This window comes from Prionailurus bengalensis, chromosome D1, assembly GCF_016509475.1.
Source record: "Prionailurus bengalensis isolate Pbe53 chromosome D1, Fcat_Pben_1.1_paternal_pri, whole genome shotgun sequence".
Lineage (NCBI taxonomy): Eukaryota > Metazoa > Chordata > Mammalia > Carnivora > Felidae > Prionailurus > Prionailurus bengalensis.
In genome coordinates, this window is record NC_057346.1 from 22090670 (window position 1) to 22107238 (window position 16569).

At 50.1% G+C, this 16569-nt stretch overlaps 1 protein-coding gene across 2 annotated transcripts in view; it reads left to right on the forward strand.

Annotated features, from left to right (window-relative positions):
- The window catches only part of SLC37A2 (solute carrier family 37 member 2), a 28372-nt gene continuing 11803 nt past the window's right edge, over positions 1–16569 (forward strand). Inside the window, exons 1-5 of one of the 2 annotated variants that reach the window (XM_043579723.1) lie at positions 1–594; positions 13763–13844; positions 14283–14376; positions 14508–14586; positions 16308–16443. In XM_043579723.1, coding sequence (XP_043435658.1) covers positions 536–594; positions 13763–13844; positions 14283–14376; positions 14508–14586; positions 16308–16443 — 450 coding nt within the window. In that variant the 5' untranslated portion in view covers positions 1–535. The remainder of the gene's footprint in view (positions 595–13762; positions 13845–14282; positions 14377–14507; positions 14587–16307; positions 16444–16569) is intronic. The other variant, XM_043579724.1, reaches the window with a different exon arrangement.

The window sequence follows — 16569 nt, forward strand, 5'->3', positions numbered from 1 at the left end:
CATCATAGCTCCCTGAAAACCTCCTTTGCTCTGAGGGTGCGCCCCAACTCAGGTCAGTGTAATGCTGGGGACCACTGGGTGTCAGGTTTCCCAGCGTGCCTCAGTTTCCCGGTGTGTGTCGGGAGCCGCTCCTCGGGAGAGAAGGGCGCTTCAGGAACAGGCTGCGGGCGGACGGAAGGTCGCGTACTGCTGGCTAGTCTGGGCTCGCCGCTTTCGGTGCCCAGGAGGGAAGTGAGCAGAAAGTAAAAGGCCGACGGAGGAGCCCCTAGAATCTCTGAGGGCGGTCGGTCGCTAGCCTGGAGACTGAGCGGGAGAAAATGCAGGTGCCGGAGGAGGTTGGCCGGGCGGTTTGCGCGCCGCCCGACCCCGAGGGCCTTCAGGTGCAAGGGGGCGGGGGCTGCAGGCGTCCGGCCGCGGAGCCGGGGCGGGCCGAGCCGCGGGGCATTTAAACCCGGCAGTCTGCCAGCGAAGGACACGCGCCCCGCGCCGTCCCCATCTTCGGCCACCCTCTCCGCTTCGGACACCGGCCGGCGCGATGCGGTCTGCCTTGGCCCCGGGTGTCTGGTTCCTCCGCGCCTTCTCCAGGGACAGCTGGTGAGCAGGGCCGGGGCAGGGGGAGCAGCTGCCTGCGTCCGGGGCGCTCCGGGGCCAGCCTGACACCTGGCCTGGGCTGGCTTGCCGGGGAACGGAGGCCGGGGGGAGCTGGAGTTTTGAGTGGCCCTTTTGTTGTCTCCTACTCCTTGAATAACACAAAAGCCAGAACTCCGTGGTCCTGGGACCTCACCTGGGGGGAGGGGAGGGGGTCCAGGCCCCAAGGGACATACCAGGGGAGGGCATACCTCTCTGATCTCGGCCGCCCCTTAGCACCCCAACAATGAGTGCGGGGGCTTCCGCAGTAGCTTTCCTCCTGACCAAATAGGGGGAGGCTGTGGAGGCCACAACATGTTGGGGTGTGTGGTGGGTGGAGGGCCTTCAGCCCAGTCTTCATCAGAGGCCACCACTGGAGCGATTTGGGGGGTCTGCACCGTGTTTATTTGTAACATTGGGTTAGTTGCCATCATTTACAAATTGTAAAATTTGACATACCCAGATTCCTGGCTCCTCTGGAAAAACAGACGTCAGGCCTAAATTCTCAGATTATATTACTAGGGGTTGAGGAGTACCCTTCCAGAGCATGGGTGCTCTTAAGATGACCGACTTATTCCAATTTTAGATGGAAAACCCTACATACCCAGCCCCCTCAGTCCTGGGCAAATTGGGATGGTTGATCACCCACAGTGCTTTGCAGTCGGTGGCCGCCCTCACTGGTGACAGTCCTCACCACTTCCAGCCTTTTTCACTCATTTACGTTATGTATTTGATCTTTCTTGAGTTTAGGACTGTGAAGAGATATTTTCAGAAAAAGATGAAAACATGGCTCTTGATAGGATATAAAAATGAACATGTGGTAAAGATTTTATTTTACTCATAATGAGGGCACCAGAAGATGTTATGATCAGTTAAGAAAAAGTTCAAGAAGAGGGGAATAGGGAGTTAGTGTTTAACGGGCATGGAGTTTCGGCTTGGGAAGATGAGAAGTTCCGGGGATGGATGCTGGCGATGGTTGCACAACAATGTGAATGTACTTACTGCCACTGAACTGTTCACTTAAAAATAGTAAATTTCATGTGTTGTGCATTTTACCACAATTTGAAAAAAATCCAGGGGCACCAGCGTGGCTCAGTCGGTTAAGCGTCTGACTCTTGATTTTGGCTCAGGTCGTGATCTCACAGTGCAGTCTGTGAGTTTGAGCCCTGCATCGGGCTCTGAGATGACCGTGCAGAGCCCGCTTGGGATTCTCTCTCCCTCTCTCTCTGCCCCTGCCGTGTGAGCGCTCTCTCTCTCTCTCAAAATAAAATAACCTTTAAAAAGTATCCAAAGAGCATGCCCATTTATAAGTCAGGAATATTGAGGCAAAATTGGTTTTTCCACAGGTTGGGAGGGAGAAAAGGCTATTAATCTGAGACTGTCGTTCCATACACATAGTTTGTATGACTTATCAGTTACCTACCACTTCAAAGAATTATAGCCCAAAGTCAGTGAAAGGCTAGATAGAATTCAATAATTGGAGGGGTGTCCTCTAGATAATACACAGTTTTCCAGTGAAACATTTTTTTTCTACAGTCTTCCCTGCTTTGATCAAAAATAGTCTCAAAGATTATTCTTTAAAAAAAATTTTTTTTTTTATTCTTTATTTATTTTTGAGAGAGAGAGAGAGAGACAGAGTGCGAGCAGAGGAGGAACAGAGAGAGAGGGAGATGCAAAATCTGAAGCAGGCTCCAGGTTCTGAGCTGACAGCACAAAGCCCGACACAGGGCTCGAACTCATGGACTGTGAGATCATGACCCAAGCTTAAGTTGCATGTTTAACCGACTGAGCTACCCAGGCGCCCCTCAAAGATTATTCTTAATCACAAAATGAGTCTGATCTCATTAAATTTGATCTGATTATGTATATAGGTGCAACAATAGTGTTAATCTGTAATATAGACCTTGTTAAGTTTGCTTTGCTAGAAGTTTTCGTAAGGAATCTTAGATTGGCCTTTTAAAAGCCCCTATCTATCTATCTATCTATCTCTGTATTATTTACTGTTTTGAGATTGGAAGTCAAGCCAAGACACTGGTCTTTACACTAGGTTTTGCCTGCTGTACCTATAAATTTGGGCAAATTCCTCTTTACTCGAAGCCCCGAAAATATTCTAAGACCCCTGGGCCTGCCAGGGAATAACGTTCCTTATTTGCCTGTAAGAGAACACAGTAAGCCAGGTTTCTTGGGAGGGTTTTATTAGTATTGGCTCCATGCAGGCAGCCTTCGTTCCTTAAATGGGGCTGGTTATGTCTGATTAAGCGATCATCATTGTCAAATATGACAGCCCAGGCAAAGCCTTGGTTATATAACCAATTTTTCTAATTACATCCTGGTTTAAAAAAAAAAAAAAAAAAAAGACAGGGGAACCTGGGTGGCTTAGTAGGTTAAGCATCCAACTCTTTAAATTTTTTTTTTCTTTTTAATGTTTATTTATTTCTGAGACAGAGAGAGACAGAGCATGAGTGGGGGAGGGTCAGAGAGAGAGGGAGACACAGAATCCGAAGCAGGCTCCAGGCTCTGAGCTGTCAGCACAGAGCCCAACGCGGGGCTTGAACCCACAAACCGTGAGATCATGGCCTGAGCCGAAGTCGGTCGCTCAACTGACTGAGCCACCCAGGTGCCCCTAAGCATCCAACTCTTGATTTCCGCTCAGGTCATGATCTCACGCTTTGTGGGCTCCAGCTCCACATTAGGCTCTGCGCTGACACTGTGGAGCCTGTTTGGGATTCTCTCTCTCTCCCTCTGTCTCTGCCCCTCCCCTGCTCATGCTCTCTATCTCAAAATAAATAAATAAGCTTAAAAAATTAAGTGAAAATGAAAAAATTTAAAAAGGATGGATTCTTACTGAACTTTTGCTGATAACCATATTGCTACGAAAAGCAGGAAGACTCAACAAAAGTTTCTGAATTTAGGGGGCATGGTGGTCAGGTAAGGAGAATAAGATATTTGCAAGTATTTCATTTCAGTTTACAAAAAACAGAATGTACTAAAGTGTTTTGGGTTATAGACAGCTGAAGAAGAAATAGAAAGGGCTTCCTTACATATCATCAAACACTCTAACCTTAACAATATTCCAGACATAAATGACTGCCATCCCTCATCAGTTCATTTAGGCCTATATCATTAATTCTCATTCCACTGAATCTCGGGTTAGCAATCTCATAAACCTATCTGCTTCTTCACTCGAGTTCTGGAAATCCTGACTCCCTCCACTGGTATGTTCTTAAAGATGTGTGAGCTGTGCCATGGGAAGCCTATACACAAGAATAAGTGCCTGGTGCAGTGTTTTTCTGAGACAGTTCTTCATTGGTAGAGATAAAACCTTTGGCCCATAGCTGACTGAAGAGCCTTTAGGAAGCAGCAGCCACAACAGCAGAGTAAAATAAAAATTTGTCTGTAGGTGACAGAGACGTTAAAAGGTATGAATTAACTTACTACGATAATTTTCAAAAATGAACAACCTGATGAGAATTCATGACAAGAATAATGTGGCTACCCAGGAAATTTGGTTGTTCCTGAGATATGCAAAACAAAATAAGGCCAATTAAAAATCTAGACAATGTCTTAAAACGTAGTAAGGTAAATTCAAAGATGGTGAACATGACACCTGATTTATAAAAATGAACGAACACAATTTTTATAGAGGAAAAGAATCTTGAGATATTTAAAAATCCTGAGACAGAATTTATATAATATACCAAGGATGTACCAAGAATATCAACTAAAGAGATTCAGTAAGACTGGAGTAAGTCCTGTGCATCTGCATTTTGTTTATTTAAGTAATCTCGACGCCCAATGTGTCTCGAACTCATGGCCCTGAGATCAGGAGTTGCACGCTCTTCCACCTGAGCCAGCCAGGTGCCCCTTCACATCTGTATTTTAATAAAACTCCATAGGAAAGTCTGATGTGCATCCTGAATTGAAAACCACTGACCTAGCAGATGTTAGGTTCAAATTAAAGTAGGATTGCAGCCCAGGTAACATTTTAAATCATAACTGAAACCATGACTGGTAACACTGTGTTGTTATCATCAGGCAAAGCACCACTGGGGGTGCTGATACATGGTGGCAGATCATGGGCCCAGAGGGCACTGAGAGATCTGTAGAAACTTCTCATACAGCATGCAATTTGTGAAATATTTATGTAAATAATAACCTTTTACCTCGAGAAATTTAACCTAGAGAAGGCTGAGTCTCTTCTGATTTCACAGTTATTTTCATGCAGTTGGTCAGTAGCAACATATCAAATAAACCTAATTATTTGTAGCACCTCTCTTTTTAAAAAGTGAAAAAAAAACCCCACAAATCTTTGTGATTTTCTAGGGGCCTCTTGGACATCTCATAGATAGTCTTAGGTATAAAAGATATCCAGGAAATTTTATTTTGCACGTAGGACTTGATTTGGGGAAGGCAAAAATCAGAAGTTGTTAGGACATTTGAATGCTTATCATGAGTGCCTAAGAAATAGTTCTTGTCTACCCACTTGAAAGTGACAATAATACATGAAAAAATAAACATAGAAAGTAACATTGTAAGGAAACTTTAAAAAAAAATTTTTTTTAACGTTTATTTATTTTTGAGACAGAGAGAGACACAGCATGAATGGGGGAGGGGCAGAGAGAGAGAGGGAGACACAGAATCGGAAACAGGCTCCAGGCTCTGAGCCATCAGCCCAGAGCCCGACGCGGGGCTCGAACTCACGGACCGCGAGATCGTGACCTGGCTGAAGTCGGCCGCTTAACCGACTGAGCCACCCAGGTGCCCAACATTGTAAGGGAACTTAAGTCATTTCCTAAGCGGGAAATCTTTGTTTTAAAAAGTGTGGAAAATTATTCTGTGAAGACACACAAATTCTGCCATGTAGGCAGATTACACAGGAGGTAAGAGCATAACATTTTACAACCTCTCTTTAAGAGCAGACCAATAACCAATGGTCAAAAAAATTTTGTCATTTTAACAGAACAAAAACCAAATTCTACTTTTGCACTGACACATTTGATATTAAAGGAACTAGAGTCTCTTTTTGAAAATAGTATGAATAAAATAAAAACTGTGCCAGATTTTAACAAAATTTTACCATAATTACTTGTGTTCAGACTCGTCATTTGCACATACTATAATCTAAGGCAAGTCAAATTCTCTTTTCACAAACGTACACATTTATCTAGTCAGGTTTTATCCCTCATTGTCCTTTTTCTTATTCCGGAATGACCTGTCATTTTACATTTGTATAAATTACTTCCCTTTTTTTCTTCTTAATAAACAAAAATGCATCTCATCACTGTATACGCCAAGTCGTACCTATCTGCCACTGTTGTTCCTAACAGAGTTTCATTCATACACATTACTTATGTCCTTTAACCAAATAACTTACATTTTAGAGAAAAGGGGGTTGGGAGGGTAGATAACGGTAAACAGCCTGTCCCACACCAATATTTAAAACATTTTTTTTTTAACGTTTATTTATTTGTGAGAGAGAGACAGAACGTGAGCGGGCGAGGGGCAGAGAGAGGGAGACAGAGAATCCGAAGCAGGCTCTAGGCTCTGAGCTGTTAGCACAGAGCCTGATGCAGGGCTTGAACACATGAACCATGAGATCATGACCTGAGCTGAAGTTGGATGCTTAACCGACTGAGCCACCCAGATGCCCCCACACCAGCATTTTAGAAGAGCTCACGAATACACATAACACAGCTTTCTACAACCACACGTGTCCTTTACACACTTTTGAAAGTGTGACTCCAGCAATGTCCTGTGTTCTCCAACATCTCCCAGATTTAAGACGGAGCTGGATTGAAATTGTATGCCCTGTGCAGTTAACTTCTCTAAGCCTTGGTTTCCCCATCAGTAAAAAACAGGTGGGTTCTTTTTTTCTTCAAATGTTGTTTGTATTTTTGAGAGGATGTGCCGAGGTGGGGGTGCAGAGAGAGAGAGGGAGACAGAGAACCCCAAGCAGGCTCCGTGCTGTCAGTGCCGAGCCTGACGTGGGGCTCAAACTTAGGCACTGTGGGGTCACAACCTGAGCCGGATGCTTTAGCCAACTGAGCCATCCAGGTGCCCCCCAGCCAGGTGGGTTCCTGAAGATAATCATGATGTGTGAAAATCCTTGACTTCCAGTGGCACTCATGAAGTGTTCTTTCACTTCTTTCCCGATGAGTGTAGGTTTGGACTCCTATCAAACACTAAACGTTAACGTACTTCCTGCTGGAGGCACATTATTATTTTGAACTCTGAGGCCCGCAGTGATGAAAACACGGTCCTACCTTCCTGGATGGAACTGAGGCTCAAACCGGAGAGAGGATGTGTGCAGTTTTCGGACTTACTACTTCATGGGTCCCGAAGGAGGGCTTTTCAATTAAGCAGAAGTGAAGAAAGCTGACCTAGGCAGACCTCCCTAGACTAGGACACCAGAGGGTGGACTGGCTCTGAGCTTTGGATACCTTGTCTGTGAAGTGAGGACACTGGTAATACCTACTTCACAAGACTGTCGTGAGGAGCAAATGAGGTACAGTGTGTAAAGTACTCAGACCAGTTCCAGGCTCCTGTTAAGCATTGACTACACATTAATTATTGACTGCTATTCTGCTCACTGTTTCTACTACTTTGTGCCAGACATTGTTTGTTTGTAGTTCACTGCCAGGCGATTATTCATTTCGCCACCTAACGTATGGGTATAAGGAGGCACAGAGAAGTAACGTGGCTTGTCCAACACCGCGTAGCTAGGGACGTGACTGGGCTGGAGTTTGCATCCAGGTCGGTCAGACTCTCAGGCCCGGGGTCTTTCTGCTGCCCTCTGGGTGAGAGCGCGGGAGGGGAAAGATCACAGGGCCCTTTGGCCTCACACAAATCACTTTAACCCTTTAAAGGCTCCAGGTCCTGGCACACCTGGGTGGCTCAGTCGGTTGAGCGTCTGACTTCGGCTCAGGTCATGGTCTCGCAGTTTACAGGTTCGAGCCCTGCATCGGGCTCTGTGCTGACAGCTCAGAGCTTGGAGCCTGGAGCCTGTTTGGGATTCTGTGTCTCCCTCTCTCTGCCCCTCCCCCGCTTATGCTTTGTCTCACTCTGTTTCCCCAAAATAAATACATGTAAAGGCTCCAGGTCCTTGTCCACAAAATGGAAATGACGATGTATCGATACCACAGGGTTTGGGTGAGATTACATGAGAAGGTATTTAAAGCACTTAGCTCGGTGCCAGGCATACAGTTAGCCCTTGGTCATTGCTAAGTGCTTGGGCAGTTCTGTGGAGGGAGGGATGGATCCAGCCTCACCAGGAGGGAAAAGTAGCATTGGACTTGTTGGGTCTGGAGGCCGTGGAGCCAGCAAAGGCACAGAAGTGAAGACAGTCTGTCTATTCAGGACTAACAACGTGTAACTGCAGCTGGCAGGGGCGTAGGGTGCGGAAGGAGCAGTCCCTGGAGACGAGGCTGAGAGAGACAGGCAGCCGGACGTGTGCAAGCAAAAGTCTGAGACTGAGAGGTCTCTGCCCAGGAAGCCAATACTACTGCCCTTCCCCCTCTGTGTCAGGATGGGGTGGATAACTTGTTCATGGCTGAAAGAGTCATCTCAGCCCTGGACCGGGCTGGTGCCCTGCCAGAATTCTGCTTTGCGTCTGCATGGGCATGTCTGGGGGCAGCCGGCAACGTGGGCACCTTGCCAGAGATGACTGTGGCTGGTGCTTACGGGGCTGGGCCCATTTCCTGGGGCCCTGTGAGGGGGAACCGCTCGAGACAAGGAGAAGAAAAGTCTGTGGGAGGAGGCCCGGCTGGATGAGCAGGAACAGGGAGGAGGAAGGCTTCAGGAAGGCCGGAGCTGTGAACTCCCACGTCACTGTTTTCCCCACACCCTAACCTTCCCGTGGGAGCTGGAGGCCGAGGCTGCCTGGTGGCTGCAAACTGAGTGGCTCTCGTTCTGGAGTTTGCTGAGGGCTCACACTGCCAGATCCTAGAGCCCACCCTTAGTAGACACATAAGACATTCAAATGCATCCCAAGAACCCGCTGTACGCCAGATGCTTCCACATCCATTACATCTCATTTAATCCTATAACAATCTTGTGTGCAGGAGCTTATTATCTTATTTAAAGAAGATCAAACTGAGGCTTAGAGAGTTAAACAACTTGCCCAAGGCCACAGCAAGCAGCAGGACTCAGCCTCTTTGGGTCTAAGTCTGACGTTCTTTTCCCTATTCTGTCGTGGCCTCAGATCAGGGGCCCCAGATGCTGCGAAGCAGCTGTCTTGTCTGATTTTCCTGGTAACTGCAAAGAAGTTCTTGGGAAGGGCAGCAGAAAGGGCTCCTTAAAATGAGCTGTGGTGCCAAGGTGCTGCTCTGGAAAGGAATGGGAGATCCGGGAGGAGAAACCGGAGGGAAAATTATTATTCCCGCCCCATCTTCTTGGGCCCCTCAGGGTCAGAACTGGTTGAGAGCACATGACCCTGTGGTGGTCGCCCTCCCTCCCCACCACCACTCGTGATTGCTGCCTTTTACTTCCTCTTCCTCCCTGCTGTTTCCTCTTTCCCTTCTTACTGAGCAGATTGGTACCTCCCTGGCTTTGGGCGGGGCTGTCTGACCTAGAGCCCGGTAACTGGTCTGGAATGGTCTGTCAAGGCCTTATTTCTTCTTCAAACTGTACCAACCAAATGCAGAGATCAGAGTGGAGCTGTCCCCAAGTAACAACAGAATTGAGGACGGACACCAGGGGTAGAGTCCCCGAAGCCCACCACTCCCCCATCTGGCTGTGCCTGAGTTGGTCTTTGGGTCATGGTGGGGGAGGGGCAGTACTGCTGTTCTCCTTTTGGCCTCCGGCTCATGCCCCCTACCCTGGATCCTTCATGCTCAGGAGAGCGGTGGATGAGGGTGAGGCGTTGGGGCTAGGCCCGTAGAGAATCTTGAGAGGAAGATCGCTGGGCAGGACCACAACTCCTCCACCATCAGCACATTTCCATCTGTGCTGTCTGCACAGCGTTGACCACCTCTTCCAAACCCTTCCAACCCTCACACTCTTCCACGTTCTCCACTTGCCCAAATAAAACATCATGCTGTAGCTGTAGCTTAAAGCCTTGTCTTTTCATTCTGTTTGAGCACTCGGGGGTTCCCTTACAGAGCTTCCTTCTCAAAGCTTTCTTCTTTCCTTAAAGTGATCATTATCTATTCATTTATCCTATAAACTCCTGTGGCTTCTTGTGGCTACCTGCCAATGGCTGGAAAGGATCTTGGGACCAAGCCCTGAGTCAAATTGATCTCTCCGAACAAGCTCCTGAGACCCAGCTGGGGGAAGGGGAACAAGTAGAGGGTTCCTTGGGTTGACTTTCTGCCCCCAAGAGGGGTTTGTGCCCTCAGTCCTGACGGGCCCTCCCAGATGTGGCCTGTTCCTGTCCCATCCTGTGTGCTGGGAGGCCTGGCTCAGGGCTCTGCCCCATGCTGTCTGTTCCAGGCTGGCCTCCCCCTACCGGGGTGTCTCCCAGTGGCAGTGGGGGATTTGGCAGGGGGTGGGTGGTGGCACTCTCGCCATCGGCCTGTTCTTACTGTTCCCAGCCTCTATCCTTTGCAGATTTGCTGAGTCCCAGAACAGGGCACTTCCAAGGACAGGCCACCGACTCCCTTTCCTCAGGGCAAGTGCCAAGCTTACCTGCAGCCACAGCCAGCCCAGCCTGTCACATGGCTACCTGAGCAGACCCTTACTAGCAGCCCCTGGCTGAGGCAGGGGGAGGTAGGGAGTGGTTGATGAGGGACTGGCCTTACAGGGGGGTAGCGATGTGGTCACAAAGCAAGGAGTCAGGATGCAGGTATGCGGGTGGGGGTGGGGTGTTGACTGGGTAGCTACTGGGGAAAGGGGGCTCCTTTCCACCGTCTCCCAAGGCCAATATCCCACTGCTGTGCTGTTTCTTGGAGTTTTTTGTTGTTGTGCTGGTGGTGATAATAGGTCCTTTGAGGTTTTTGTTTGTTTTTAACCCCTTGCTGCGTTGGGACACATTGTTCCTTATCCTTACCTCAGAAGAAGTCCTAGTGCAAAGTCTTGATAAGGTCGGTATTTGGACTGTCAGCTAGCAGTTAAGATAGCTCGTTAGCCTCTCCATCTAGCCCAGTCACTGAGTGTCCAGTGTTGGGAGGTGGGGGAGGTGGGACTCTGCAAAGTGCCACTTTTTGCTAACAAGGATTTAGAGGATGGGACAGCCGGCCTCACCTGGAACAGTATGGGGGCCTCACCGTGCATGTTCCTTCGTGCCTAGCATGTTTGCCCAGCCTGGCCTGCCACCCGGGCTGCCATCCGTCCCCTCACAGCACCCCCCACCTCCCCAGGCCAGCCGTGTGTATTTCCCCGCTCCCTTCCTGGGGCCTCTTGATTCTGAAGAAACGGTTCAAGAGAAGAGAAGTGAAACTTCTTCTTCACGCCCAAGCGACCATCGCTATCTTTCCTGTGAGAGACTATGAGTTTGGCAGCCTTTGCCTCAGCCTATCTCAGCCCTTCACCTGATTGATGACCCTAGTCCCCTTTGAACTGTGGCACCTTGGCCTTTTCCTCAGAATAGCTGCTAAAGCAGAATGGAATGGAAGGAAGACTGTGGAGTGAAGATGGATTGGGTGAACAGGTGCTCTGCCCGGGTAGCCATGGGATTCTGAGCTCATCCCACTGCCTCTTTGGAGTCCAGGAAGGAAGTTCCAAAGGGTATCCATGCCGGGCCTGGCATCACAACACGCTTGATCCTCCTGTCCCCCCTACCCCCAGAATCATGCCCTTCTGCTCTCTTGGGTATCAGGTTTTCTACTGGAGGTTGGGGTCAGAGCTGGGAGAAGGGGCAGGCCAGGCTGCTGGAGGGGGGCAGGCTGGAATCTCACAGATGAGGATACCAGTGTGGGCCCCTGCGGATCCTCTGGATCCGCTCCCAAGGGAGCACATGAGCAGGCCACTGAAGGCCAGAGTCTCTGCTCCATCACGTCACAAGCTTGGAGTTGAAGCAGAGTGATGGTGGGCAGTGCGTGTGAGAAGAGCAGTGTGGCTGGAAACCGTGCTAGACCTTTAGGCCCCTCGTTGGCTCTCACCAGCTCCTGAGAGGGCTTCCCAGGCAACACCAGGCTCTCTAGCTGGCAAAGGCCTTCCTCACTGCTGGGCCTATCATGAGAGAACAGAGTCAGGAGCCTCAGTGGGGCTACAAGGATCTCTCAGACCCAGAGGAAATCTGATTTGTCTCCATGGTCAGTGGCTGTATCCATGTAGCAGCCAGGATAGGCTCAGCTGAGCCCTGCAGATGGGGGTGGGGATCTTAAAGATGGTACAACAGGGACCTAGGGGCTAGGGTGAGAGTAATGTTGTGTTCACCTGTCTTTGAGATAGATGTGGTCGGTGCTATCATCCATGTGCAGCTGATGAGGAAACCAGAGGGAGAAAAGATTTAGGAACTTGCCTTTGGTTACACAATACATTAGAAGCATCACTCAAAGCTTTTAGCTTTTTTCCTGAACCAAGTAGCTTGGTTATCTGCAGGGTATAGTTTTCTTTCATCCATTACTCTCTGAAGAAGGGCCACCTTCTCAGAGAATTTCCCCCAGATTTTACAAGTCCCTGAACTTGGAACTATTAACAAGTCCCTCGTAGGAATTATGAAGCATATGCCGATTGGTGGGACCTGGAAGGCCACTAAGCCTTCCGATGTCAGTCACTGTAACAGTCACTTGGAGTAACCCCACATTCCCTGAGGCTCAAGTCCCTGAAGGACCTCTGTGGCTACCTTGGAAACTGGTAGCCAGAGGGACCTGTTTGTAGAGAAGCATAAAATCCAGGCTAAATAGTTGGAACCTCACTCTTAGCAGAATGGAGAGCCACTGAAAAAATGTTTAGCCAGGTGACGGAGGGTGTGTAACTACATTCTCTTCAGAAGATACACTGTGAGGTAGTGGAGAGAACGGAGTCAGAGAACCCAGGTAGGCAGCTCAAGTCCAGGGTGAGGTAAGAAGGGTCCTGGGAGCCCAACCTAAATTCAGGCTCTTCTGAAATTCCCTTGTATTTCACAAGCGGTAGCCTTCATGACATGTTTGGGGGAAGTGAGTTTGGGGTTTGGAGGCAGATCTCTAAAGACGGCAGAGTAAGCCTCCGGTGTCCTGCCCTTCAGGTTCATGGAACTGAGGGATGGAAAGGGCTTCAGGGCCCCTCCCACCCTTCCCCACCCTTCTCCATGAGATCGTGCATAAACCAAGGCTCTGGCTCTTTCCTAATGTCTAGCCTTTTCTCCTGGGTTGGGGGTCCGTTTTGAGGTCTATTTTCCAAGTACTTCCTGGCTCCTGGTGGCTGACTCAGCTCAGCTGATGCTCTGCTAGGGGCGCAGACGCTGACTCAGGAGGACATTGAGGCCCTTTTCCCAGGCTCTCAGGAGAAGGGCAGTGGCCGGGCGTGTGGTGGAAACTTCAGTGGTGCCTGGATGAACTGTTCTTTCCATTCCAGACCGGTCCTTGGGATGAGAAGTGGGGGTAGGAGAGGGTACATGTGATGTGTGAGCCACAGATGGAAAGAATGATCCTTCTGTCCAGTGGGATAGACCAGACTGGGCCTGGGAAGAGGATGTGGATTGTGTCACCAGATTTCCCACTTTTGGCTACTGCCCTAACTGGACTGCAGCAGGTGCTGTCTCTGCTGTGTTCAAGGCTTGAGAGGAGTTGAGCTCACTTTAGAGACAGACCTTCTCCAGTGTCAGCTTCCCACCTGCTCCCACCATTTCTGGTATTCTTATTAAAAACAATTCTACTTCGCTGCCACCATGTCTCATACAGGCAGACACAGAGGCGTCCTGACCTTGGCGAGGTTAAAGGATAATAGAGGTGTGGGGGGTGACAGGAGTCGGGGGTGGGGGGAGGGGCAGGCGTAATTTGTGTTGTCTAGGGTGCTGGTACTGAGCCAGCTTTGCTAAAGGGCCTCAGGAGGTGGGACCAGAGAGATAGGGCTCCCTGAGTGCCCTGGACCCCGGGCATCTGTTCCTACCCTCCCCTTGGCCTCTGTCCAAGGAACTGTCTGGAGGGGAGACTGAAGGTAGAGAGTTGGTGGTGCTGAGGCCCTGGGGTTGCCAGAGCAAGTCCCATGGGGATACCGTGTCTGAGCTTCTGGCTGAGGCCAACTTCCTGCTGACCCAGATGCCTGCCTTTTCCTGTAGGTTCCGAGGCTTCATCCTGCTACTCACCTTCTTCATTTATACCTGTTATCACATGTCCAGGAAGCCCATCAGTGTTGTCAAGGTGAGGCTGGCCTGGTGGTAAGGAAGAATGCAGGAGATGCTGGGCCCCAGCTGAAATAAACTCTGGTAGAATGGTCTGGAACTTGGCCCATAACCATCCTTATTCCCTCAACCATAGTCAGGAGACGACCCCTTCCCATGGCCAAGCCCCATTCTCAGTAGTTGTTCTTCCTATGGAACTTTCCCTGTGTATTCCTTCGGCTGTGGGTGGAATGAGAGGGCAGGGACCCTGGGCTCTATGGGCTCTGGTCATAGACTCCTCTTCCCCTTCACAGAGGGCCTGATGTGGCCACTTGCCCTATAACCAGTCACGGTAGGCAGGATGTCATGCCAGCCGAAGGAGCATGGAGCCCAGTGGGGAGGCAGTGGTGCTGGTGTGGTTGGGGAGGCAGATTGCTTGCTGATGACCCCTGACCCACGCATCCTATTGCCTTTTCAGAGCCGTCTGCACCAGAACTGCTCGGAGCTGATCAAGCCCATTAATGACAGCCACAGTCTCAATGACACTACGTGGTGCGACTGGGCTCCCTTTGGTACGAACAGGGCAAGTTGCTCTTCCCCACTCCCCAGCTCCCCTCCCCAGGAAGAGTTTGTCCAATGCCGGTAAGGACTTCTTGCAGGGGCAGCCAAGCACCAGCTTTCTGTCTCTGCCATCTGTTTTCAGACAAGAACAACTACAAGGAGTTACTGGGGGCCGTGGACAATGCCTTCCTTGTGGCCTATGCCATCGGCATGTTTATCAGGTAAGAGACTGGCAGAGCCTGTGACTGTCCCCGAGTCAGGGGGGATCAGGGCTGCTGCCTCCCCCTGACGAACCTGCAGGCAGCAGGGTTGAAGTGAAAAAGCCGATGCCCCCCCCCCCCGCCCCCGCCCACCGCCAGGTGGAAATGAGACCAAGACTTGGGCACATACCACCAACCCCTGGCCATCCTCATTTCCTTACCATGGTCACCCGGCCTCCTCCGTCACCCGGCAGACAGACTCTTCTTTTCCTGGAAAGTCTTTCCTGGATGCTCCTTCTGAGGTTATTCTCTCAGATGACAGTGGTGGTGGTGTGGCTGGACAAATATGGCTTGTCCTGAACTGGGATCCTTCAAAGGTAGCCCTGCACACAGAGATGGCAAGGAAAACCACTCTCCTGTCCTGGGCCTAAATTAGCCCAACAAGCATGGCTTTTACATAGCAATCCTGGTGTTTGTTGCCAGGGGCCAAAGATGAAAAGGTAGGGTACTGCTTTCCAAAGGCTCACAGCCTAATGGAGGTGCCCAACTCATCAGCAGCTGGTTACAAACCAGTATGGTGGCTCTCTGAGGGAGGTGGCTACAGGCCACTCTGGGGCTCAGGGGTAGTCACCTCATGCCAGCTGGGATTAGAGAAGAGGGGTTAGGGAAGTCTTCTGGAAGGAGATGATACTGAGGAAGAGCAGTGGAGAAGTAGCTGGGCAGAAGGACTAGCATGGGCAGAGAAAGGCAGGTGGGAAACAGCACGATCTGACTGGGGGTGTACTCCTAACAGCTTTAATAACAGAGTAAAATTTGAAGTAGTGGCAGGAGATGGGGCTGAAGAGCCAGGCTATTGTGTGCCAGATGCGGGCACAGGAGAGCCATTGAAGGTGGTCCCCAGGGGTGTCATGTTCGGATATAGCCAGATATTTCAGACAGATCATTCTGGGCATGATGGAAGATAGTACAGATGGAGGACGAGACTGAAGGCCTGCTCACTCACACTTAGGAACAGATTTGATAATGGCCTAGATGAGCTTTGAGAAGTTGAGTTAGAACAGCAGTAATAGAGCTGAAGAGAGCTGATGTCCTGGAGAACTATTTAACAGGTAGGGTCTTGGAGGCTGAATTGCGAGGCATGGGAGGGGAGGCAGGAAGCAGGAAGCTCCATGGTCTCTGGCTGGAGGGGCTCAAGATACTCACTCAGAAGAGGGGCTCACTCAGAAGATACTCACTCACCACACTCACTCAGAAGAGGGCTCAGGCCAAGGGACTGAGTGGGGAAGGAGGAGGGAGAGTTCAGGGTGTTGAGTTGCAGATGTTTCGGGGGTACCCAAGTTAAGATGTCCAGAAGGCACCTGGGTGTGATCCTGCAGGGTGAGAGATCAGGATGGAAAATATGTGGTTGGAGCTATTTTATATCTAGGTGGTAGTTAAAACCGTAAAACTGATGCAGGAAACTGTGCCCCAGGGAAAGTAAATGTCCAGTGGTGAGCCGAGGGGAGCGAGGGGAGGAGGCCACGGAGACACTTTAAGGAGCATGTTCAGCAGTGGCAGCTAAGGCAGGGAAGTCCAGTGAGTGGAGGCCGGAGAGCATCCCTGGCGTGTGGCAGGCAACACAGAGGTCATTGGTGGTCACCTGGGCCAGAGCTGTGTCAGTGGTGTGGCGGGGGAGGAAGTATGTGGCAGAGGTGAGGAGTGCAGATGGTGACTAACCACAAATCCTACTCTCTCTTCTCCAGCGGGATTTTTGGGGAGCGGCTCCCCCTCCGTTATTACCTTTCAGCTGGAATGCTGCTCAGTGGCCTCTTCACCTCGCTCTTTGGCCTAGGATATTTCTGGAACATCCACGTGCTCTGGTACTTTGTGCTCATCCAGGTACGAGCCTCCATCTTGCAGTCAGACCTCTGCTCCATCATGGGAAGGATTGCGGAGGCTGCTAGTCCTTCCCAGACACCCCCAGGTGGTGGCAGATTTGGGCTGGCGATAACTTCTTCACAGCCC